Source organism: Heloderma suspectum, chromosome 3, assembly GCF_057233095.1.
Source record: "Heloderma suspectum isolate Gila_16-S chromosome 3, 16-S_ref, whole genome shotgun sequence".
In the NCBI taxonomy this organism is placed as follows: Eukaryota; Metazoa; Chordata; class Lepidosauria; order Squamata; family Helodermatidae; genus Heloderma; species Heloderma suspectum.
In genome coordinates this window covers 247,531,126-247,557,281 of record NC_139460.1, presented here as the reverse complement: position 1 = coordinate 247,557,281, position 26,156 = coordinate 247,531,126, and the positions used below count along the sequence as shown (strand labels likewise).

General features: G+C 44.7%; 1 protein-coding gene across 3 annotated transcripts in view; it reads left to right on the top strand.

The window, feature by feature from the left end:
- The window catches only part of ATRNL1 (attractin like 1), a 920,708-nt gene that overhangs the window by 499,294 nt on the left and 395,258 nt on the right, over positions 1-26,156 (top strand). For all 3 annotated transcript variants that reach the window (XM_084846134.1, XM_084846135.1, XM_084846136.1), the window contains one exon: positions 15,212-15,290. In XM_084846134.1, the coding sequence (XP_084702260.1) occupies positions 15,212-15,290 (79 nt within the window). The remainder of the gene's footprint in view (positions 1-15,211; positions 15,291-26,156) is intronic.

Below are 26,156 nucleotides of genomic sequence, written 5' to 3'. Positions count from 1 at the left end.
CCGGCGAGGATTTCGGGGAGAGGGACGGAACACCTCCCCCCCACCATCAACATAATCCGCGAACAGGTAAGTGACTTTCGTACATCCCTACAGTAGCTGCTACCTTATCTGAGGTCAGCATCGTGACCTTGAGGAAGGGAGAAAAGCATTCCAGTGGGAGGAAAGGGCCATGCCAGTGGGAGGGGAGGAACCAGGGATCCACCAGATCCAATGGTCTCCCAGCCCCTGGCCCCAGCCCCACCTCCTGCAGCACAACTGCACTAGATAGGGTCAGAGGCCTGTCTAGTGAAAATGCTATAAAGGAGGACGGAGAGACAACAATTACCTCCATTGCTTCTCCCATCCTGCTGGCAGCAGCCTGGGAAGACACTGGATACTTGAAACCTCTGAGATTGGAGACGGCTGTTCTTCAGCCCTCAGACTGGTAGGATTGGTCTCTTAGCATGTACAAAGAAATATTTTAACTTGGCATAATTAAACATGAATACTAATTCAATTACAATGGGCAAGTGATTTATAACTACTGGCATTCATTACTGCCTTAAGAAACAATGCTGTATCTATGTTGTCTGCTGAGGAAATAGAGAGATAATGAACAGAGTTCTAGCATATATCTTGGTTATTCTCATTAGCATACCAGACCTGAATTTGCTGTCATTGCAGTGTATTATGAAATGCTTTGAATGCATATAGAGAAAGCTAAAAAGGAAAACCCATGACTGAACATTGTTGCTTTTGATCAGGAAATGGTAGCACCAAAATGTTAACTAATGTACTTATTAGTAGGATAGGCAGATAGTTTGCTGCAGGATCATACATTGGTATATGTGCTTGTTTGGATGTTTCTACCGATCTTCTTCATCACTGTAATTGTAACAATGATAATATACCATTGATGTTAATTTGCTTCTGTCAGTATTATTTAGATGACTAAGTGTCACAGAGCCGCTCATCTGAGGAGCCCTCTCCCCTTTCCACAGGGTCCTTCACATTCTGCCAGATGCATTCTCCTGGGCTTTCAAAATCTTCCAGTAGTCTCCTATAAGATACTTATATTCTCCTATGCATATCCCTGTGAGAATGAGAGAGGGTACTTGTTGAGCATAGTAGCTCCCCGCTCCCACACACACCTCTCTCTGTGCATAGTGTTCTTTCCAACTGGCCTATACTACTCTGGTTAAGGTCAATAATGTTTCAGAATAGTTAGGCACATGTGATGAGTTTCAACTTGCAGCTTCATAACTATCCAGAGAATCTTAATACAATTTCACAGATAAAAAGCAGAGCTGCATCAAAGTGAACAGACAACCCATTATGAAAATCAAAAATAAAATACATTTTTTTAATTAGCTCTGCAGTGGTCTTACTATGCTGAGTTGACTTAAGAGTTGCTAAGCTAGGAGACTGCGGGAATGCTGTGGACATAATATATCTCGACTTCAGCAAAGCTTTTGACAACATGCCCCATGATATCCTGATTAGCAAACTAGCTCAAAGTGGGCTAGATGAAACAACTATCAGGTGGATCCACAGTTGGCTACAGAACTCAAAGAGTGTCTATCCATGGGATCTTCTCAAACTGGGGAGAGGTAACAAGCGGGGTACTGCGGGGCTCAGTCCTGGGCCTAGTGCTCTTCAACATTTTTATTAATGACTTGGATGAGGAGGTGCAGGGAATGCTTGTCAGGGTGGAAACTGAGCTGATAGAACCCCAGAGCAGTTCTGATTCTGAGGAGGATCAGCAATCCACGGGAGAGGAGCCAGCTCATCCCTTACAGGCACAGCAGCTGGCAGAGATTCCTCCTGCTGGCATTCCTGAGATAGATAGTGACCCGGACAGTGAGAAAGTGCTGTAGGGGGGCTTGCTAGATGCTCGACACAGACGCAGGGAGCGACGAGCAATGGAGGGCACGGAAAGGAGGCATAGCGGCCATTTGGCGTGCAAGCAATGGCCGCCTCCCGTGCACTCAAGGGAATGAGGGAGGATCTCTCCCTAGCCCATAAGTTCAGGGTCTTCAAGTAATTCTCCTTCAAACGGGGATCAACTGCCTACCCGGAGCATAGGCTACTCTGCTGTCCATTGCTTAGTCGCTGGTGATTAGCATCTGAAAGAGTCATTAAGTTGTAAAAGGGTTAAAACCTTGAAAGGAATTCTTTTGTCTGTGTCTTGAGTTGGCTATTGGAGTGTACTAAAAGAGGCCACTAGGGCACTCCTGACAGCTTGATCCCCGTTCCTGTTTTTTCTCTCTCTCTCTTCTCCTACTGCTGAATGGAGGGTGCCAGGGACCTGGCGGTGCAAGCTCTGGTGCAAGAGAACCAGATTCTCCGTGATCAAGTGGCTCAACTGACAACTGCCATGCAGAATCTACAAGCTGCGGTTCAACCCCCACCACCTGCGATTTCCCCCTGCCGCAAGTGCCCGGTGGCTTTGCCAGAGAAGTTTTCTGGGGAGAAAGGACTTTTTCAGATTTTCCGTGCCCAATCAGAGCTGTACATGCGCCTTCGACCTGAGGATTTCCAGACGGAACAGGTTCGTGTGGGCTTCATCATTAACCTACTTTCAGGCACGGCAGCTAAATGGGCTTTGGGACTTCTTCTCGCTAATGACCCTTCTCGGGGACTATCAAGGTTTCATGACAGCAATGGCCAGATTTTTCAATGACCCCCTGAGCATGCAGGCGGCTTCTTGGGAGATTCGTCGCCTCAGGCAGGGCAAGGACTCAGTTTCCAGCTACACGACAACTTTTCGCTTGCTGATGCAGGATTTACAGTGGAATGACGCCGTGCTGGTGGCTCAGTTTTTGGATGGTTTGAACGACGAGATCTTGGACCAGTTGGCGCATATGCCTAGACTGCCTACTTTGGAGGACCTCATCCAGACCTGCCTCCAGATAGATAGTTGGCTGGAGGGGTGCCGGCAGACCCTGCAGGGCGCCAGGGGCCGAGATTTCCCTCCTCCCATTCCCCCCCGTTTCCTGCCCCCTCCCCCACCCCCCACCCCTGCGGTGGGGACAGAGGAGACCCTGATGCAGCTGGGAGCTACCCAAGCCCCACTGCCGCCAGAGGAACTAGAGCGGCGGCGCGCTGAGCGCCGATGCGTTTGGTGTGGAAAACGGGGACATTTCGCCAAAACCTACCGCGCTAGACTCGCAGCTCCTCTGCCTCCCCCTCCTCTCCTTCCTCCTCCTCCTCGCCCCAGGCCTGACTAGGCTGCCCCCCACGCCTGTTGGAGGTCTCCAGTGTGGGGGTCAGTTCCACACCTGGTGGGTGCCTTCTGCAACCCCCCCTCCCATCTGCTATTTCATGTTCACCTCCGCTCCTCCCAGTGGGGTGGGGTGTAGGCCCTGGCTTTAGTGGACTCGGGGGCTACAACCAGTTTCATGGATGAAACCTTCACCCTCTTCCACAAGATTCCTACCCTGCCTCTTCCTGCCCCCTTGGCAGTGGAGACCATCGATGGGCGTCTTCTTTCTTCGGGCACGGTGACCCGGATTACAGCTCCGCTCACTCTGTGCGCCCAGTCCCACGTTGAGCAGATTCAGTTTCACTTGGCCAAGGTTCCCCAATACCCAATCGTGCTGGGTGTTTCCTGGCTCTCTAAGCATAATCCTCAGGTTTCTTGAGAGCTTCAGCAAGTGGAGTTTGCGTCTCCCTACTGCCGGGAGCATTGCCTCCCGGAGGAGGCGCCAGTCCCAGTCCAGGCCTTAACCCTTTCCTCCCCCTCCTCATCTACTTCTGGCAGTTCTTCAGCTACCATGATCCTCCCAGAAAAGTATGCAGCTTTTCGGGATGTTTTCGACAAGCAGGAGGCCGACCAGCTCCCCCCCCACCGCCCATTTGACTGTGCCATTAAGCTCATTCTGGGGGCGACCATCCCCACTGGCCAACTGTATTTGATGTCGGGGCCAGAACTTCGAGCTCTGCAGCAGTTTTTGGACACAAACCTCAGACGTGGCTTCATTCGCCCTTCCTCTTCCCCCGCCTACCATCTTTGTGACCAAAAAATCTGGAGAACTCTGCCTGGTGCACGACTACAGAACCCTCAATTCAGTCTCGATCCCTGACAAGTACCCTCTCCCCCTGATCCCTGAGATGCTGGAGCGCCTGGGGCAAGCCAAGATTTTCACAAAGTTGGACCTGCGTGGCACCTACAATCTAATTCGCATCCAGGAGGGGGATGAGTGGAAGACCTGTTTCAGCACCCGGTATGGAGCGCATGAATACCTAGTGATGCCGTTTGGGCTCAGCTGTGCCCCCCCCCCCACGTTTTCACGTTTTATGAATGCCATCTTCCGGGACTATTTGGACACTTTCCTCATTGTGTATCTCGATGATTTACTTATACTTTCTGGGGAGCCCCACGCCCATCAGCACCATGTCTCCGCTGTCCTCCAGCACCTCCGCGAGCACCATCTTTATGCCAAACTGGAGAAATGTGCGTTAGACCTAACCTCTTTGGACTATCTTGGCTACATTATCTCAGCTGACGGTATCAGGATGGATCCTGCAAAGGTCCAGGCTGTCCTCTCCTGGCAGGCTCCATCCACCAAGGACTTGCAATGTTTTCTGGGGTTTGTTAATTTTTACAGGAAGTTCCTGCCCAGCTTTGCTCGGCTGACATCTCCTCTCACAGACCTCCTTAAGGGAAGAAAATCTCCTTTTCATTGGACGGCATCTGCCCAACAGGCTTTCAAGGAACTTAAGAAGCTTTTTTAGTTCTGAGCCAATCCTGTTACATCCTGACCCGAGGAAGCCTTTTGTGGTGCAAACTGATGCCTCTGACTTTGCGGTGGGGGCGGTGCTCTTTCAGCCAGATCGGGCGGGCGGCGGGTTGCAACCCTGCGCCTACCAATCCAGGAAGCTGAACGTGTCTGAGAGGAATTATACCATCTGGGAGAAGGAACCGTTGGCCATCAAGTCCGCTTTGGAGACCTGGCGTCATCTGCTGGAGGGGGCAGAGCACCCAGTTGAAGTTAGAACTGACCATCGCAACCTGGAACATCTTCAGACAGCCCGTGCCTTAAACCAGAGGCAGATTTGGTGGTCGCATTTTACCCCCAGTTCCACCTTAAGATTTGCCATGTGAAGGTCTCCAACAACCTACAAGCAGATGCTCTTTCTCATAAGCCGGACCTCCAGCCAGAGGGTGAGGGAAATCCCCTCCTCTGATTCTTCCCCCCCCCCCGAGCCTGGTGGCAGCTGTGGTGCTTCATTCTTGGGAGGAGCTCCTTCTCTCTGTACAGGCTCAGGATGCTTTTGTTCGCACAAAGGTGGAGGAATTGGGGCTAGCCTCTGCCCCCCCCACTCTACCCCCTTCTCTTTGTGAGGTGGCCTGCTTTACCATTCCGGCTGGGTCTGTGTGCCTTCTAGACCCCTCCGCGAGAAGGTCCTCCATCAGTGCCACGACTCCCCCACCGCTGGGCATTTTGGCTTCGCCAAGACCCTGCACAGAGTGACGCGGGATTTTTGGTGGCCTCGTGTGTGTCGGGACGTCAAGACCTATGTCGCCTCCTGCCCAACCTGCCAGTGGGCGAAGGCCTCCTCAGGAAAGCCCACAGGCTTGCTTCACCCCCTGCCTACCCCCTCAGGACCTTGGAAACTGCTCTCCCTTGACTTCATCACTGACTTGCCTCGCTCACATGGTAAGACCACTATTCTGGTGGTGGTGGATTTGTTTTCTAAGATGGCCCATTTTACCCCCTGCTCTGGGTTGCCCACAGCCAGGGAGACAGCAGAGCTGTTTTTGGTTCATGTTTTCCGCCTCCACGGATGGCCCGAGGGTCTCATTTTGGATAGGGGGGCCCAATTCACTGCCCATTTCTGGACGGAGCTACTTGGTCTTCTCCATGTGACGCTCCGTCTTTCCTCCGCCCACCATCCACAGACGGACGGTCAGACTGAGCACACCAATGTGACTCTGGAGCAGTATTTGTGCTGTTATGTAAATTACCAGCAGGATGACTGGTTTTCCTTGCTGCCTCTTGCAGAATTTGCTTATAACAATGCCTGCCATGCTTCCACCCGGCAAACTCCATTTTTTGCCAATTTTGGTTACCACCCCAAGGCTTTCCTGTCCACTCTAGCTCCCTCTTCGGTGCCAGCGGCCCAGGACTTTTTAGAGGAGTTGCAAGCGGTACACCACCTCTTATGGGACTCCCTCGAGCAAGCCAAGACAGCCTACAAGGCCTCTGCAGGCCGGTGGTGCCAGCTGGGTCCGTCTCTGCAACTGGGGGACTGGGTTTGGTTGTCCACCCAAAACCTCCCCTCTCACTCGCCTGCAAGGAAGCTCACGCCTCGCCGCACAGGGCCTTTCCAGATTACGGCCCAGATTAACCCTGTTGCTTTTTGCCTGGCTCTCCCCCCCTCCATGAAAATCCATCCTGTTTTTCATCACTCCTTGCTGTTCCCCCTGGTTTCTGGTGACCCTCATTGCTCAGTTGGTTCCCCCCTGCCGCCAGTGCTGGTGGAGGGGGAGGAGGAGTTTGAGGTCGTGGAGATTCTAGACTCCCACCTTTCTCGTGGCCGCCTGCAATATCTAGTGGACTAGAAGGGGTACAGGCCAGATGAGCAAACCTGGGAACCCGCGGAAAAATCTGCATGCTCTGTTTCTGCTGAGGCGCTTCCACCAGCTGTACCCCCATAAACCCGGGGCCCCAGGGGAAGAGCATGAGGGGGGGCCTCAAGGGAATGGGGATGATGTCAGGGTGGAAACTGAGCTGATAGAACCCCAGAGCAGTTCTGATTCTGAGGAGGATCAGCAATCCGTGGGAGAGGAGCCAACTCATCCCTCACAGGCACAGCAGCTGGCAGATTCCTCCTGCCGGCATTCCTGAGATAGATAGTGATCCTAGCAGTGAGAAAGTGCGGGAGGGGGGCTTGCTAGACGCTTGACGCAGATGCAGGGAGCAACGAGCGATGGAGAGCACAGAAAGGAGGCATAGCGCCCGTTTGGCATGCAGGCAACGGCCGCCTCACGTGGACCAAAGGGAAAGAGGGAGGATCTCTCCCTAGCCCATAAGTTCAGGGTCTTCAAGTGATTCTCCTTCAAATGGGGATCAACTGCCTACTTGGAGCATAGGCTACTCTGCTGTTCATTGCTTAGTCGCTGGTGATTAGCATCTGAAAGAGTCATTAAGTTGTAAAAGGATTAAAGCCTTGAAAAGAATCCTTTCATCTGTGTCTTGAGTTGGATATTGGAGTGTACAGAAAGAGGCCTCTAGGGCGCTCCTGACAATGCTGATCAGATTTGCAGATGACACAAAATTGGGCGGGATCGCTAATACCCTGGAAGACAGAAACAAAATTCAAAGTGATCTTGATAGCCTAGAGTGCTGGGCAGAAAACAACAGAATGAAATTTAACAAGGATAAATGCCAAGTTCTGCACCTAGGAAAAAGAAACCAAATACACAGTTACAAGATGGGGGATACTTGGCTCCACAATGCTACAAGCGAGAAGGATCTTGGAATTGTTGTAGATCACAAGCTGAATATGAGCCAACCATGTGATGTGGCTGCAAAAAAGGCAAATGCTCTTTTGGGCTGCATTAATAGAAGCATAGCTTCCAAATCCCGTGAAGTACCAGTTCCCCTCTCCTCAGCACTGGTTAGGTCTCATCTGGAGTACTGTGTCCGGTTTTGGGCGCCACGCTTTAAGAAGGATGCAGACAAGCTGGAGAGGGTTCAGAGGAGGGCAACGAGGATGCTCAGTGGACTGAAAACAAAGCCCTTTGAAGAGAGACTGAAAGAACTGGGCATGTTTAGCCTTGAGAAGAGAAGACTGAGGGGAGATATGATAGCGCTCTTCAAGTACTTGAAAGGATGTCACAGAGAGGAAGGCCAGGATCTCTTCTCGATCATCCCAGAATGCAGGACACGGAATAATGGGCTCAAGTTACAGGAAGACAGATTCTGGGTGAACATCAGGAGAATCTTCCTGATCGTTAGAGCAATACAGCAATGGAACCAATGACCTAGGGAGGTGGTGGGCTCTCCCACACTGGAGGCATTCAAGACGAGGCTGGACAGCCATCTGTCAGGGATGCTTTGACTTGGATTCCTGCATTGAGCAGGGGGTTGGACTCAATGGTCTTATAGTCCCCTTCCAACCCTACTATTCTATGATTCTATGAGATAATAACTTCATATTTCAATAACATATTGACAATGGTTTTCCAAGTAAGTGGCAAAGTATTACCTTTTTCACAGGGAAAGCACCCTTGTTCAACATTAGTGATGAATAATTATGGGAGTAGCTTCTGTAGTGCTGGCACAATCAGTTTTTAGATAGAGGGCTGGACTAATTTAAGATGCTAAATTAAGATCAGCCAATATTAGTTGGGCTCCCATCGTTAGGTGGGCACTGATAGTACTTCTCTTTCCCTCCGCGCTTCTCCTGACCTGCATTTGCAGCTAGACAGCCAATGTTTAGCCGCAGGAAGGTAGAGCGGGGGAAGAGGCTGCTGGACGACACATAGGATGTGTTGTGCCGGCATTACCGCCTTCCCCGCACTGGAACACCCCCCAGAACACCCCGTTTTGACCACTCCATGCTCCTCTTCCAAGCAGGGAGCACAGGGCCGTTCTGCGCTGCCTGCGAGGCAGCACGGAAGGGAGGACGGTCGCTTCCTGGAAAACCACATATCCTATGGCCATCTAGCCGCTGACTAGCGACCATAGGATTGCTCCCTAAAGGAGCTAGATTTCCAGAGTTCACCACTTTAAAGGTATGGCTAGGCACAGGCCCTTAAAGTAAGGCAAGGGTAAATGTTTTGGCCAGGGACATTGATTTGCATTTGACAAACACCCAAGACAAGTGATTTCCAGACCAAGTTCTTTATGAAGCCTATTCTTATGCTGGCTGTCAAATGATGATGATGATGATGATAGAGCTAACATCAGGAGAGCAATTGATCTCCATTGCATAACATTTCCATGTCCTTAATACCGGCTACAATCACCCACCTGGGTAACAGTTTTCAAATGGAATTTGACAAACAGTTCAAAATTCATATTTGAATGTAGTACTTGAAAGTGCTCAAACCACTTCATGTGTATTCTCTTAGTAAATGATACACTAAGGGTATCAAGACTATGCTGCAGTCTTGTACCCTCTTACTTGGGAGTAAGCCAAGTAATGTGTACTCCCTGTTAATTCTGTACATTAAAATAAATGATAGATTGTTCAAATTCAATTAATTGTGTATTTATTTTTATTTACAACATTATAGGCTGCTAAATAACAAAGTTCTTACTCCTTAGTAGATATGTATGGGATTGCGCTGTCAGTAACTTTGTACATTTGTAATTCGATCCTGTGTTGTGCTGTGCCATGCGAAAAGTAAACAGGATCATGTGCAAGTCCCATTGCAGTGTCTTGAACTGTGATGCTTCCCCCTCCCCCAATTGCAATGGTGTAACATTGCAACCACAAACACATGAGCAGCAAGGGTCAAGCCCATAGCTCAGAGGACCCCATAGAAGAGAGTGTGCTCTACACTAACACACTAACAGATGTGATTTGTCACAGACCGCAATCTACAGGGAAAGAAAGTAGAGGAAGGATGCTAAGCACACCAAGGAAGTGCTAGACCATTTATAATGTTAAACCACCACATGTTACAAGTTGCTGCCTAGCTTGCAGAGATGCAGATATAGGTGAAAAGCAACACTTTCCCTAGGTATTCCCAGTTCCCAGGATGCAAACTACATTGAAGTGAAATAAATGGAAAAACTCCCAATGATTCTGATACACCCAGATTTGTTTGCCTACTCCCCAGCTGTCACCTCAGCAATTCAAGTACTGTGAAAACTGGTTTTGCTGAAGTGCTGTTTTTTACAGAAGTATAACGGAACAATTTTCTTTTAAATGCTGTTCACAGCATTTCACACAGGGCATTGAAAAAGCTAGTATTGCTTGATTTACCAACCCACACCATCTAAGAAATTAATATCTTGACCATCTAAAATCCCTGAATACTGTGGAACCACAGGAATTCAAGAGCATAAAAACACAGGGAGCCTAACAAAAAAAGTAACCTAGTCTATTTCCTTTACATTAATGCAAGCTTAATTCTGTCTTCTGATATTTGTCTACTCTACTTTTAAAGATAGTTCAGTGGCTGGTAATCTAATAATCTCTATGAGGTGGTAATAGCCTAAAAGTATACCCTATCTAAATATCTGACTTTCCCCGTTTCTAATAGAATGTTGTGATTCTCTGTAATAACCATTGATCAGAGACACACATTAATTATTTGGTGATGGACAATCTCCCCCCTGGCTCACCTCATAGTCAATTTGTTTTTTCTGAGATTTCTCTAAAAAAAACCTTGGGTATCTCCAATTTTTTCTGAGAGAGCATGGAAAAACCAAGCTTTGGGGAGTTTTGCCCCACTGCTTCCACTTGCCCCGTTCCCAGGTAAACATACCCTTGCAAAGTGAGTTAGTGGCAATGGCTAGGGATGCTACAGTCACAAGAAGCCTTGGATACTCAGGAACATCCTTTCCTGCCAAGGTATATGAAATCTGTAATTTACTCTGCCTCTCAGCCCAGTTCTGGAAGCATAAAACACTACAACTGGGTTTGCATGTCTTGGTAAGCCATGGAGGGTTGTGACCCTTGTAGTGCTCCTTTTTGGTGCTTTTGAATTGCACAAATAGGCAAATACTTTGTCTTAGTATTATTTTTTCCCCAGTCCTTCACAAGTGTGCACAGATTAGCCTTTGTGTAGTCTCGTCTTGTCAATTTCCTTGACCTACTCCACTTTGGCTTTCCCTTTGACAGCTGTCGCATACAAGGAATTTGACAAGGTAAGACTACACATACTGGATAGCTAAATTTGTGCTCTTGCACACTTGTGAAAGACCAGGGAAAAAGAATAATAATATTTGGGCACTTCCGAAGCATGGGAAAAAACAACAGGTGGTGAGTGAAGTAGGTGCTCTGAAGCAAGTGATCGGAGCGGGGAAGGGGACAGGATGGTAGACAGATGGGTTGCCACTCCAAGGACACTGGGATATATACAAGGAACGGGCTGAGGGACTGAGGGGGAAAGACGTCATGCCAAGCTGCTGTGCGCCCAATCGTCTGTCAGCCTCCAGGGTTGCTTAGCATTACATGTGAGTTCGCCCAGTGCCTTAAGGCCTTGATGGCCCCTCTTGTAGCCAGCAAGCCTTCCATATAGACAGCCTTCTTCTTCGTGTAAGTTTGGGAATGGGGAATTGGCATGGAATGCTAGCTGGAGATGAACTCAATAAAAGTTAGGTTGAACTTCAGAGGTGCTTTGTGCTTAGCTGGTATTGGGGAAAGGATTCCTGAACTTGAGCGAGTTCAGTTTTGAGATTCCCCCAGTTTTAAATTTGCTGATAAAACTACAGTTGCTGTTTGAACATGTGATGGGTCTGATAAAGCGGCAATAAAGTTATTAGCTAGAAACTTGTAATTAAACTATCAGGTAGGCAGTCAGCCAGTGAGGGGTTGCTGGAATCAAGCAATTACAAGGGACTAATGAGAGGTGCTATTGAAGCAGGGAATGGAATTAGCTGGTATATGGTGAACAACAGCACAATTCTGTTGCTAAAACTTTGATAACATGTATGATAGGGTGTGTATATACTGAAATTTGAGCTTAATACGAAATTGATACTGTTAGCAGTGGAGGTTGGCGGCTCCTATTTTGTTGGGGCTGTGGATCCATTCTGGGTTTTAGGCAGAACCCACCAGAATGCTAAAGCAGCTATCCAGGGTGCTGAGTCTTATTCCCCCCAATAGGTTCAGCACCTTGAATAGCTCCTTAGAGTTCTGGCTGGTTCTGACTAAAACCCAGAATGGAATCACAGCCCCACTGAAATCAGAGCCACCAGCCTCCACTGCTGGTTAGGAGTGCAATATGATCTAGGTGGAGTCAGTGCATGTACTTAGTTTCACACTCTCTCTGAAGGGGATAAGTCTGCAATTTGGAAATACATCTGGATCTGACCTTGGCTAGGAGCCTGTTTTATTTATTTATTTATTTATTTATTTCTATACCGCCCAATAGCCAAAGCTCTCTGGGCGGTTCACAAAAATTAAAACCAAACAACACACAATAAAACAATTTAAAATATATAGAACATTAAAACCACAATATAACAATACAACCACAATAAAACCTAGCAGCAGTACAGGAGTTTAAAATACGGATTTAAAACAGCAAAGATAAAAATTTAGAAAGCTAAAATGCTAAAATGCCTGGGAAAATAAAAAGGTCTTCACCTGGCGCCGAAAAGAGTACAATGTAGGCGCCAGGCGAACCTCACTAGGGAGCTCATTCCAGAGCCGGCATGCCACAACAGAAAAAGCCCTCCTCCTAGTAGCCACCCGCCTCACTTCCTTTGGCAGGGGCTCACGGAGAAGGGCCGCTGATGATGTTCTTAAGGTCCGGGCAGGCACATATGAGAGGAGGCGATCCTTCAGGTAAGCTGGCCCCAAGCTGTTAACGGCTTTAAATGTTAACACCAGCACTTTGAATCGGGCCTGGAAATGGACTGGCAGCCAGTGCAGCTGGAAAAGTACTGGCGTAATATGAGCTCGCAGGCCAGTCCCTGTTAACAATCTTGCTGCCCTATTTTGGACCAGCTGAAGTTTCCGGACCGTTTTCAAAGGCAGCCCCACGAATAACGCATTGCAGTAATCCAGACGAGAAGTTATCAGAGCATGGATAACTGTAGCTAGGTTATCTCTGTCCAGATAAGGGCGTAGTTGGTATACCAGCCGAAGCTGATAAAAAGTGCTCCGTGCCACTGAGTTCACCTGTGCCTCAAGTGACAGTTCTGGATCCAAGAGCACCCCCAAACTACGAACCTGATCCTTTAGGGGGAGTGCAACCCCCTCCAGAACAGGTTGAATATCACCTAGCCGGGCAGACGAACCACCCACTAACAGTACCTCCGTCTTGTCTGGATTGAGTTTCAGTTTATTAGCCCTCATCCAGTCCATTACCGTGCCCAGGCACTGGTTCAGAACAGCCACTGCCTCACCTGGTTTTGATGAGAAAGAGAGGTAGAGCTGGGTGTCATCTGCATATTGATGGCACCTCAGCCCACACCTCCGGATAACCTCCCCCAGCAGTTTCATGTAGATGTTAAACAGCATGGGGGATAAAATAGAGCCCTGTGGAACCCCATGGCACAATTGCCATGGCACAGAGCAATAATCCCCCAGCACCACCTTCTGGAATCGGCCATCCAAGTAGGAGAGGAACCACTGTAGTGCAGTGCCTCCAACTCCCAACCCAGACAACCTATCCAGAAGGATACCATGGTCGATGGTATCGAAAGCCGCTGAGAGGTCCAGGAGAATCAACAGGGTCGCACTCCCGCTGTCCCTCTCCCGGCAGAGGTCATCCCACAGGGCGACCAAGGCAGTTTCCGTTCCAAAACCAGGCCCGAAGCCCGATTGAAATGGATCAAGATAATCCGTTTCATTCAAGAGTGCCTGGAGCTGTCCTACAACCACCCGCTCAAGCACCTTGCCCAGGAAGGGGATGTTGGCCACTGGCCTATAGTTGTTAACATCCTCTGGGTCCAGGTTAGGCTTTTTCAGGAGTGGTCTAATTACTGCCTCTTTTAAAGCGGCAGGCACCACTCCCTCTCTCAAGGAGGAATTTACAACCTCCTGGACCCAGCCAGACAACCCCTCCTTGTTTGATTTAATAAGCCATGAAGGGCAAGGGTCAAGCACACAAGTGGTCGATCGGACTTGGCCAAGCACCTTGTCCGCATCCTCAGGCCTCAGTAACTGAAACTCATCCAATAAAACTGGACCAGATGGTGCTCTGAACGCCTCTACCAATGGAACTGGATTAATGGTGGTGTCCAATTCATGACGAATCTGAGCGACTTTATCCTCAAAGTGCCGCGCAAACTTGTCACAGCGTGCTACCGAGGGTTCCACCGTCTCTCTCCCTGGCCCAGAGTGTAACAGGCCGCGAACCACTTGGAAAAGCTCCACCGGACGACACTGAGAAGATGCAATGCTGGTGGAAAAGAACTGCCTCTTGCCACCCTCACCGCCACAGAGTAGGCTCGATAGTGCCTTAAGTACCTGTGGGTGGGGGCAGAAGCAGGCTCAGGATCAGGATCACCGGTGCAGCTGCTGGCTGGTCCTCCTTCCCCAGGCTCCTTCCCGAGCAGCCTCTGGCAGCCCCGCCTTAAGTACCTGTGGGCGGGGGCAGAAGCAGGCTCAGGCTCACCGGTGCAGCTGCTGGCTGGTCCTCCTTCCCCAGGCTCCTTCCCTCCTTCCTTTTTAAAGTTACACGTGCTGTACACTGCTCCAGTTCCTGATGATTGATGATCTGGCCAAAGAACCTGCCCAAACATCAAGATCCACTCCTTATCAGGGTGCCAACACCATCAGAAATCAAGCGGGTGGCAACAAAAGAGAGTGCTTTTTCGTCAATGGCACCTTGGTTGTAGAACTCCCTCCCCAAAGAAGCTTGCCCGGCACCTACTTTATCATCCTTTAGGTGTCAAGTTGAGAAGTTTTTATTCCCTCTGGCATTTTAATATGTTTGTATTTTCTGTATTGGAAGGATATATTTTCAACACTGGAACTGGAGTTTTTATTCTGCTGTTTTAATTGCTAAATTCATTATGTTACTTGTGTTCTTTTAAATTGATTTTATTGTTTTCTTGTATAACTTGTTGCTTTGTTTTAATTTACATTGTAAACTGCCTGGGATAAATAGTATGAAAGGCAGCATATAAAATTCCTTAAATAAATACATGAATATATGTCCTTGAATATAGCTTGGAAGTTTCAGTTGGTATATAATACAGTGGTTCACCTGATATCAGAAATGTGTTGTAGAGGGCACTTTTCTTCAATTTTGGCTTCAATCAAAATGATTGTGATTTTGCCTTGGGCATTTTTAGTGATGGAAAAGCAATACAGGAAATCTTTAAATAAATAAATGCAAATTTTGCTGAGCTGTTCACTACAATGCTGTTTAGGAAAATTTCAGCTTCTGGATATGCATATTGGATAACTAGCATCTCATATCAGGCACCAGTGTGACAGGGATTAGTTCTCTACATTTTTGTTTGGGTGTTTGTTCCTCTTTCTTAGAATTTTCTCTTCAACCTCATGCTGTCAAATGTCAACAGTTTTTGGAAAGGGTTGTGTGAAACATTATGGTCTCTAATTCATTTTTCATGTTTTGCAATTGCAGTTGTTTCTTGTCGCTGCTATTGGTAGCTGCCGTGGTCTGGAAAATCAAACAAACCTGCTGGGCTTCTCGACGGAGAGAGGTATCAGTAACACTGAGATTACTTAACAATAGTTTTTTTTTCTCAGAGATAATTCAAAGTTGCGGGTGAACACGCAACCTGCCTGTTTCACTTGGGAAAACCCCTTTCACATATATCTTCCCCCCCTTGCCATTCCTTTCTACTATGGCAGGACAGGATGATGATCTGTCTTTGCTTGTGGAAACATTGTTAGTCTACTAAATCTGTCGCTACTTTTTTTTTTTACATCCCCACCTTTTAAAACTATAAAGTAAATACAACACTTCAAAACTATTTTAGTTTTAACTGCATTTTTTTAACTGTATACATATGTCAAATCAAATATCAAATATCATCCCCAAACAGTCAAATATTTGCCCTGATTTGTTCCTAGTGTTTGCATATTTTGTCTGCCCTGACCTCAGTTGCTGTTTCTCTTTTCAAGATCCACATGTGCAGCTGGAGATTTTGGCCATTTTTCCAGCCCTGGTAGAGGGAAATAACTCTTATTTGAAAAAGCAAACTTTTCCTGCATAAATTGGGGATCTTCCTTCCCATCTTCTCCCTCTGCCCGTTTTTGCTTCCAGTACATCCACATGCTAACTACTACTTGAATGTACTACTTGAAAGTGATGGAATCTACCAGTCCTGTTGTCAAAGTGAGACACTGTAGCAGATAACATGCTTTACTCCAAGCCATTGTGTATCTATAGCCCTTTTAAGACAGTTCCCCCTCACATGATTGCAATCGTGTGAGGGAAAGAGTGTGGCTGCACTCACTGGCTCCTCCCCTGGGTGTCCACACTTTGGGGGAAAGTCTAATGTGGGGAGCCTGCTGTAGGTGCATAGGCTCCCCATGCAGTTTCGAACACAGCTAGTGAAAGGTTCTAAATAACATTGGCAGTCTACGCACCTACAGCCGTCTCCCTGCTTCCCCCACCCCAATGGCATGCAGGGGGCCAGTGAGGACATGATGGTACAAGTGGGGCCAGCAAGTGTATCACCACTCTCCTTCTCATGCAAATGTAATTGCAAGAGGGGAAGCCACACAAAAAGGGTTCCTGAGTATCTTAGAAAGAAGTGCTGTTTTATCACTTTCTAGTTATATTAGCATCACAGTATAAGGCCTACATCATGCTGGGTATAGTATAAATATACAATTATACCAGTTTAAGTACATTGGTGTAATTGATCATAACAGCTCACTTCCATAGGTAATCCATGGATACACAGACTTAAGCAGTTCGCTGAAAAGAGAGAAATAAGGAATCTCTTGATATGTCATGGTGACATTTTTCTTGTGGATGAAGTCACAGGAGTTAGTGAAACTGCCCTTGCCTCTGCTTTGCAGACACTATTTTCCATTCTAGGTAGAGAGGAGCAACAATGAGCATCTCGGGTATGTTGGAAGCTTTTCAACTTCCCAACTGCTCCCTGCTCCTGACACTGAGCCTCCTGAGCATCTTCCTCCTGTGCCACAGGCAAACCTTTTTCCCATAGGTTTGTCCAAATCTTCTGACAGCAGCCTTTCAACCTTAGACTTTCATGGTGGACAAATGATAGAAACGAGTTCCTGAAAACTGGCTAGACTGGCTTCTGGCTAGGGAAATCCATGAACTGCAAGCATAAATGTGTATGCTCCTCTCAGTTTTCATTCCTCAACTCCCATGAATGCTTTTGCTTCCTGCGGCAAGGGGGCAGGTGCAGAAAGGAGCATGTGTTTGTGTATAGGAAAGAAAACATACTCTTTTTCTTTCTCCATTCCACTGTAAGTAAAAGTAGCTAAAATATTGCAGGAATATAATTTTTTCTTGATATTTTAAGTTGATTGATAAAATTAGTGAAGGGTTTATAATCTTTGGAAACATTTCATGTTAATATATAAAAAAAATGCTTACATGTGTTTCTTCCCCCTCAGAATAGATCTATTTTGTGATGTCCAGGCTATTACATTAGGATTCAGTGCATTTTAATCACAATATAGTTCATATACCAGACTCATATAGTTACAAATAATTTCATTCTTTTTTAGTTTACAAGTATAGAAATAATTGTACAAAGACAATGTCATCTTACTTTGAGGATGTACTCAAATGTAATTCCTTATTGTTTGCAATATTTAATTATAATATTGGAATGGTAATTTTACCATTTGAATAAATGCCCGCGTGCATTGACAGAAAATTGTACAGGCCTTTATAGCACTTGTTCAAAACTACTCAGTGATTATTATGTTACAGTTTTACTAAAATGGAAAATCCTATAGGGTTTATAATTTTACTGAAAAATACTAGCACTTCCCCACCCAAGAGCCTTAAATCTGTGAATCTGTGGGAAAGAAGAGTTCCCTGCTGATGCTCTGGCCTGCCTTCCTTGGACCTAGAAGAGCTTATTTTAGGCTTAGGAGAGGCCAGTTCATCTGTCTCTCCCTCTCTCAGTTACAGCTGCAGTAACACTGCCCATGGGGGAACAGAGAAAAAGAACAAAGGGTTCAGTTCCTGAGGTGAACCACACTCTCTTCTCCCATCTAATGTGGGAATGGCTAATAGGAACTGGATGCTTAGCTCCCATCTTGTCTGAGATACAAAGGGAGGTAAGCTAAGCCCCTCGTGAGATTTTATTAGGGATATCTAATGATGGAACTTAATTGGGAAAGAATTTCTACTCACAAAAGATTTTCCTGTTGCCTTCTGATTGATGTATTTCAGAATTAGTGTCCTGGCTTTATTAGGGATACTTTAATCCTGTCTGAACTGAAAGAGAACATATCTCTGCATGTGTTTTATAAGCTGGATCCTAATTTTGAGAAATTCAACTTTTTTAGAAATCCAACTTTGTTCAGATTAACATTCTGAACTTCCAGAGTTAAAATTGCACATACATCATGCCAATTAAGACCTAAACGACATGTTCTGTTACTGTCGTTTTCGTAAACATGCTCCTGCATCTTTGACTTAACTGCATATTTCCTTGTATTTCCCCCTCAGAAACATGTTTTGATAATTGGACTGCAGGTTGCTCTGAGTGTTTCTGACTGAACACCATCATGTTTCTTCCATCATGTTTCTCTTGATTAAGCCTCACAGTACTCGGATGCCTTCCCATCATCCTTTCAGAGTAATTTCATGTTAAGATACATGCATAAAGGGTTCATGGGAAATGAAGTTCTCTGTAAGAGGCTTGCAATGGCAGCAGCCCTAGAAAGAATGGGAGATACACATGTGAGCAGAATCGGGGCAGGTGGCCTGCTCAAAGTGGGCCATACTTAGGGATGGATCTGTCAGTTTCACTTCTGCATTCACATTTTTAAAATCTCTAATCCTTTTCATCCTGAATATGAATATATTTTCTAATTTTGGTCAATTCTTACTAAAAACAAACTGAAATGAAATTCTCATCCATTTACACTGGCCAAATTCAATACATACTGCTGTTCCTAGCATGGAAAGGACCATGTTTTAACCTGCCTGCCATATAGCTGTTAAAGATGTGCCTGTCAAAAGTAACAACAACACCCAGGTGGCAATACTAGTCCACAGCTAGCATGGTTGAATACACAGGAATTCAGACCCAGATTTTTAAGAGCTGCACAATCAAAGGCCTGGGCCTGGATGGATGAATCTGTTGGTTTCCCTTTCTTCCACATTCAAAGTTTTCCATTCCTTCTCGAATATGAAGACATTTGTGAATTTTGTAAAATATCAGAACCAAACTGAAATGAAATTCTCACCCATCCCATGCTGTGCTTTCTATCTCCTTGCAGAAATTGAGCAGGAAGATTAATCTAGGTGAGTGCCCCTACTCAATTTCTCATGATCACCCTAGCTGTAACATATTAAGGTTCAGAAAACTTTTATCAGTTGGAAACATGCTGTGATAGATCCCTTGGTCCTTTTCTCATTACAGTCAGAGTAGTCCTAAGTTCTGAACACTGTCACAGGGGGTTTGTTTGTAAAATATCTATACCGCTTTTCCGTTTTGTATTAAAAGTGGTCTATAAAGATACTTTTGTGAACTGCCCAGAAAGCTTTGGCTATTGGGCAATATAGAAATGCTATAAATAAATGAATACATACAAAATCAAATTAAAATACAGAACTATCTAAACACCAGCAGAATCAGTGTAGCAACTGTCAATATCTTTTCAAAAAAGAAAGGTCCACCAATCTACAAAAGAATAAGTGAGAGGGAGCCATATGTACCTCCTGCTGGTTGGCACTCCAAAGTATTGGAGCTTTGACTGAAAAGATCTTGCTTCTTGTGGAGGCTAAACTTGCATTCATGTAGGACAGAATCTGAAACAAGACCTGACTTGTAGATCTTAATTGCTGGGGAAGTTTGCATTGGAGGGGACTTGCTGTGAGAGAGGAGCCAGGCTGCAAAGCTCGACACCAGTACCAGGCATTGGGGCTGGAAACAAACTGGCAGCTAGTGCAGTTGTTTCAGAATATGTGATATATGACTGAGCCTACTCATGCCTGTCAGTGGATGAATGGCAGCATTTTACACTAGTGGAAATTTTGAAACAGTTTTCAAAAGTATCCCCACACAGAGTCACCTGGAAGTCACGAAAGCATGAATTACAGTGGCGAGGCTCATATCTTCCAACAGCAGGCAGAGCTGGAGGACCAGTCAAACTGGATCAAAGGCATTCTTGGCCACAGCCACAACTTGGGCATCCAGGACCCAATGCTGGGTCTTACAGTTCTCCCAAACTGTGGACTTGATCCTTACATGAGCATGCAGTCATGTTCAGAACAAGCATTTCCCTAGATACTAGTCCACTGCATAACCCATTATCTTAAACTTTGCTTTAGGTGAGATTGAGCTTAAGTTCATTGACCCTCATCCAATCCATTATTGATCACAAACGTGTCATCATCACCTTAAATGGATTTGATGAAATGGGAAAGTAGAACTGGTTGTCAGTATATTGATGACACCAAACCTCTATCCCCAATAGTTTCCGGTTGATGTTTAACTGCTTAGAAGTAAGATTGAGAACCCCCATGGAATAACTTTCAAGGGGAAGAGCAATCATCTGCTAGCACCAGCTTGTGCACACTGCCTGTCAATTAAGAGCAAAACTACCGAAACATGATGCCTCCAATCCAGAAATGCAGCCCAGAAGGATACTGTAGCGCCACTGAAGAGTCAATGAATTAGTAGGGTCGCATTCCCCCATCCTTCTCCCACGGTCCCACCTCAGGTCATCCAAGACAATTTCAGCCACAAACCTGGGCCCGGAACTAGGCTACAATGCATCTAAATAATCATCTTCATATAAGCTTCATCCAAAATGGATTGCCTAGGAATGGTAGGAAATATGTTTCCCTTGTTACTTGATGGCAAGTGAGGCAGAGCTGTTGTGTTTGTACCTGTATAGAACAGGATACCACTTCGAGGGCATTAGCAAGGGTGTGTGCTAAAGCTACTTCGGCTGAAGTAAGCTAGGTTTGAGGAAATACTAGGGGCACATATGGCATCTTACATTTACTAGACTATTTTTAGATGTATATGCAGCATTGTTGTTGCAGTATATTTTGGCAGCTGTACCCTTTTCTATCTGAACAGACAGAATATAAAAATTTCTTAAAATTAAGATTCTAAATAGTTCCTACTGGGGGAAAATATATATATATATATATATATATATATATATATATATGCACACTTTCACACACCTGCAAACATTACATATTTTTTTCTGTTATTTTGATAAGTATGTGTTTGTGTATTTTAAATTTTATCTTTGCAGCCTTTATTTTAACATCAAGGTTATTGTTGTTATAAAGTTATATTTCCAGTCTGGTTCCCATAACATGTATTCTTAAAACATACAAACGTGATTTAAATAAACTTCTTTCTAATGCTAACTATTCATGCAATCTCTTCAGGTTCATCTCTGTGGCAACTCTATTAACAGTACAGAAGCTTGGTTATGTTGATTGTATTAATAAATGTTGACAATATTGGAACGTCAGTGAGTACAACTCCTATAGAGTATTGTAATGACAGTTTCAGGTTTTTTGAATTACTTTCTATAGGAGTCATTAATAGCCTCAAGTATGTTTAGAACAGTTTCTTGACTGACGTGTTTAATGTCAGAGAATTAATGTGCAGAGAAGGAATTATTTTTGGAGTAGCTGGCAAAAATAGAAATAATTAGTATTGATAATGTTATGAACCACAGTTCTGGGATGGGAAAGTTGCAACCCTCCAGAAAGTTTAGCAAGAATGTGTGTCATATTAAACTGCCCAGGTGTGGAAACCAATTCATGTACTTCTTCTCAGGACTGAACAGTATTTAATAGGTGTATTTCCTGGTTACTGGAAGCAATTGTATTTTTGTTTGTGCAATTGTAATGACTTCTGTATGTTCCACGAGTACATGGGCACAACAGGATACTACCCACATTCTTTACACATCTGTTTTCTTGGCCTGCGTTGCAATTGAAATGTTTTCCTCCCCAATAGCATGAACAGCATTCTTACTACAGGATTCTCACTAGTGATAGAACAATACCTGACATTTTAAAAAGTCAATCAGTATTTGTTTCTGACTATTTTTTACTCTCAATAAGGATTTTATTACATTCTTCAGAAACTGAGAAATGTCACCATCTTGGCTTTTGGTTTCCTTCGATAATGTCTCTCTAGTTCTCCTTTATACTTTGTTTCTCTGTCTACAGCTTTCTTCTTTTTTTCTACTACTCCAGCGAATTCAGGTTTTTTTTATGTTTTCAGTACGAGTAAGTTTCAGTCTGCTAACCTTGGGTCACCAACTTCTGGTGGGCGTTCATCAGTTAGGGTTTATCTGCACACTAGATTAAATGTGCCTCCAAATGGCTTTTTTGTTTTGTTTTGCAAAGCAGTGTAGCACCGTTTTTGAAATCAGCAGTGTCCTACTGCTTATAGTGTTTTTATTCAAAAGGGCTGAAGCTCAGCTACTGCATATAGGCAGGTCTGGCCCTATAAGTGGCCTGGATGAGAACCTACATGAAGATCTTAAGTAGTCTCTTTGGAGGCAAGTGGAATATAAGTGAAATAAAGAAATTATTAACTATTGGAAGAACTTATCATCCCTGAGATAATATTAAAGTGGGCAATTATACATTTTACTTGGAGAAATTGGAATTGAGCTTTTAAGAATCACTGAGCATTTGTACGACAGTCTAATAGCTTTTAAAAAGAATAGTACTGCATGATTTAGGTGTTGATTTTATACAAGCTAAATATATTTTCCCATTTACCTTTTGAGCTCTGATAAAAATGCAGCTAGATCATTTCTAAGTAATAATATCAAAGCAAGCATGTCATTACTTTGTGGGTTTTTGATAAGTAAAGATGCATGTGACACTTATTTCAAAAGCGATAATTTTGTTGCAGTGCACAAAAATGTTATTTAGCTTAGAAATTCATTATTTTGAAAAAGTTTAAAATGGTGTCTATATGAATCACTGACTGTATCTTCAACGTTGATTTTAGGGTGATATTCATTGTCACCTAATGGTCCTTCAAACCTCTGGAGCAGATTGGGGAGGGCTGCAGGGGTATGGGGAAAACCATTTTGTCAGCACTGACTGTTCCACTGGTGGACACAGTTAAATACAGCCCTTAGGAATTCTTGCTGCTGTCACAACTTCCCTGTGAAACACTTAGAGGTAAGTGGATACTTGTACAAGCGGATCTTTGGATCCAAGCCATTTTTAAGTAATTTGAGTTGTACCTGCCTGGCTTTTCCTCCCCACTGCAACCTCTGCATCTTCCCAAAAGCCACTCCTGAGGAATGGAATTGGATGGAACAAATGGCACAGAATGCAACACAGAGGGCTACAGCAGGACAGGAGGAAATTCCCAGAATTTGGGAATGCTGCCATGCACCAACAGCGGTGCCTTACCATTGGTGAAAGATACCTTTGGATTCAAGCCATAGTGTCACATTAGGATGCTAATCGCAATATATGTATTTATCCACTGCTGCGGGGGAGGGGGGAGATGTTGAGGAACTGAGGCAAATAGTGGTGACAAAAGTTGAAGTTGTCAACCTTGTTGTTAAACTGAAAGCAAATAAATCCCTGGGCCCAGATGGTATCCATCCTAGAGTTCTCAAAGAACTCAAATATGAAATTGCTGATCTTCTAACCAAAATATGTAATGTGTCCCTAAGATCAGCCTCTATATGGGAGGACTGGAATATGGCCAATGTAACACCAGTTTTCAGAAAGGGACTCGGGGGATTTGGGAAATTACAGGCCAGTTAGCTTAACATCTTTTCCGGGTAAATTGGCTGAAGGCAGTATTCAAGATAAAATTGGTAAGCATATAGAAGGACAAGTCCTGCTGAAAAAGAATCAACACAGCTTCCAGAGAGGTAAGGAGGAGACTTCAGACCCTTGGCTGCTCACTTGCGGGGTGCCACAGGGTTTATTCTCTCCCCGATGTTATTTAACATCTACGTGAGGCCTGCTGAAAAAGAATCAACACAGCTTATGCAAAGGTAAGTCCTGTCTCAATAACCTTTTAAAGTTCTTTGAGAGTGTCAATAAACATGTACACAGGGATGATCTGGTAGACAATATTTACTTGGACTTCAAAAAGGCCTTTGACAAAGTCCCTCACCAAAGGCTCCTGATCAAATTTAGCAGTCATGGAATAAGAGATCAGGTCCTCTTATGTAGCTGTAACTGGTTAAGGAACAGAAAGCAGAGAGTAGGAATAAATGGTAAATTCTCCCAATGGAGGGAAATAAATAGTGGGGCCCCACAGGGATCTGTATTAGGACCAATGCTTTTCAACCTGTTCATAAATGATCTGGAATTAGGAGTGAGCAGTGAAGCATCCAAGTTTGTGGATGACACCAAATTATTTAGGGTGGTTGTGTGAAGGGATTGTGAAGAGCTCCAAAAGGATCTCTCCAAAATGGGGGAATGGGCATCTAAATGACAAATGCGGTTCAATGTAAGCAAGCGTAAAGTGATGCACACTGGGGGGAAAATCTCAACATCAAGTACAGCCTGATGGGATCTGTGCTAGCAGTGACTGACCAGGAAAGAGATCTTGGGGTTGCAGTGAACAGCTCAATGAAGATGTCAACCCAGTGTGCAGCTGCTGTAAAAAGGGCAAACTCTATGTTAGGCATAATTAGAAAAAGAATTGAGAATAAAACTGATAATGTCATACTGCCCCTATGCAAATCTATGGTGCAGCCACACTTGGAATACTGTGTACAGTTCTGGTCACCACACCTAAAAAAAGATATTGTAGAGCTGGAAGAAGTGCAGAAAAGGGCAACTGAAATGATCAAGGGGCTGGAGCCTATGAGAGAAGGTTACAACAGCTGGGATTGTTTACCTTTGAAAAAAGGAGGGTAAGGGGAGATGTGATAGAGGTGTACAGAATTATGCATGATATGGATAGGGAGACATTTTTCTCCCTCTCTCAAAATACTCGAACCTGGGGTCATCCTATGAAGCTAGTTGGTGAGAGATTCAGGACAGATAAAAGGAAGTACTTCTTCACACAGCACATAGTTAAACTATAGAATTCGCTACCACAGGAAGTAGTGATGGCCACCAATTTGGATGGCTTTAAAAAGGGGTTGGACAAATTCCTGGTGGAAAAGGCTATCAATGGCTACTAGTTTGATGGCTATGTGGTACCTCCAGTACCAGAGGCAGTGAGCCTGTGTACACCAGTTGCTGGGGATCATGGGTGGGAAGGCGCTGTTGCACTCATGCCCTGCTTGTGGGTTCCTGGTCAACAGTAGGTTGGCCACTGTGTGAACAGAATGGTGGTTGAGATGGAACCTTGGTCTGACCTAGCATGGCTGTTCTTATGTTCTTATATATAATTAGAATACAGTTGTGAAAATAGTTACTTACAGGAAACTAAATGAGTACTTCAATTTCAGATTTATCTAGTTTTCATCTTCTGAAATGACGTATCTTTAGCTTGATATATTTTGTAACCTCCCTATAATTCCTCCTGTAACATATTATTGACTGTAGAATGCTAATGGTATAATTTGTCTATTAATTATGTCAATTTATAACATTATTCTAAATGGCAGGAAATTAATAGCATTCCAGAGTCTTGGGGAAATTATTTAATTTCATGAAAATGGATTTAACTGTAATGTAAATTGGAGTTCAACATTCAACATATTAAACTTTGCACAAAACATTGCACACTCCCAAAAGTGTTTGCCATCAAGTATATATAATTAGGATTAGATGCAAGGCATGCTTTGAAAACAATTTCATGTGGTTTAATTCAGGGCAGAATGTTTAAGGCTTGAATTTGTCAAACATTTGCATAATTAATGCATCCTTTTATATCTACTCAGAACTAAAGGCTGTATTCATATTGGAGCTTATATCACTCGTTGTAACTGCTGTGGTGGAGGCTGCCATGGTATCCAGTCCTATTTAGCTAAAAGTCCTGAAAATCTCTTGCTATTACTATTTTCCTCAGCATGTAAGCACCAGTGCTGGGAGATGGGGCTTCTCCCAAGTCCTTAGGATATGCTTCCAGGTGACTAGTCTTGGATGACCCCACCTGTGCCATCCAAATGACACTAACATGGTACTTTTATTTTGTTTAAGGCAGGCTGGCCACTTGTGGCCATCCAGATGTTTTGTCCTACAACTCCCATCGGCCCTAGGCAGCATAGCCAGTGGTGAGGGATAAAAGGAGTTGTAGGACAAAATGTCTGAAGGGCCACAAGTTGCCCACCTTCTTGCTACCTTTGAGATTTTTAGATGAAAACTTGTTGAGTTATAAAGATTTGGTAAGTAATGTTTTATTTATTTAATGGAATTTTCATAAGACTCATAAGAGGTTTACTATAATCAAATATAATCTAGTTTATTAGATTACCTTAAG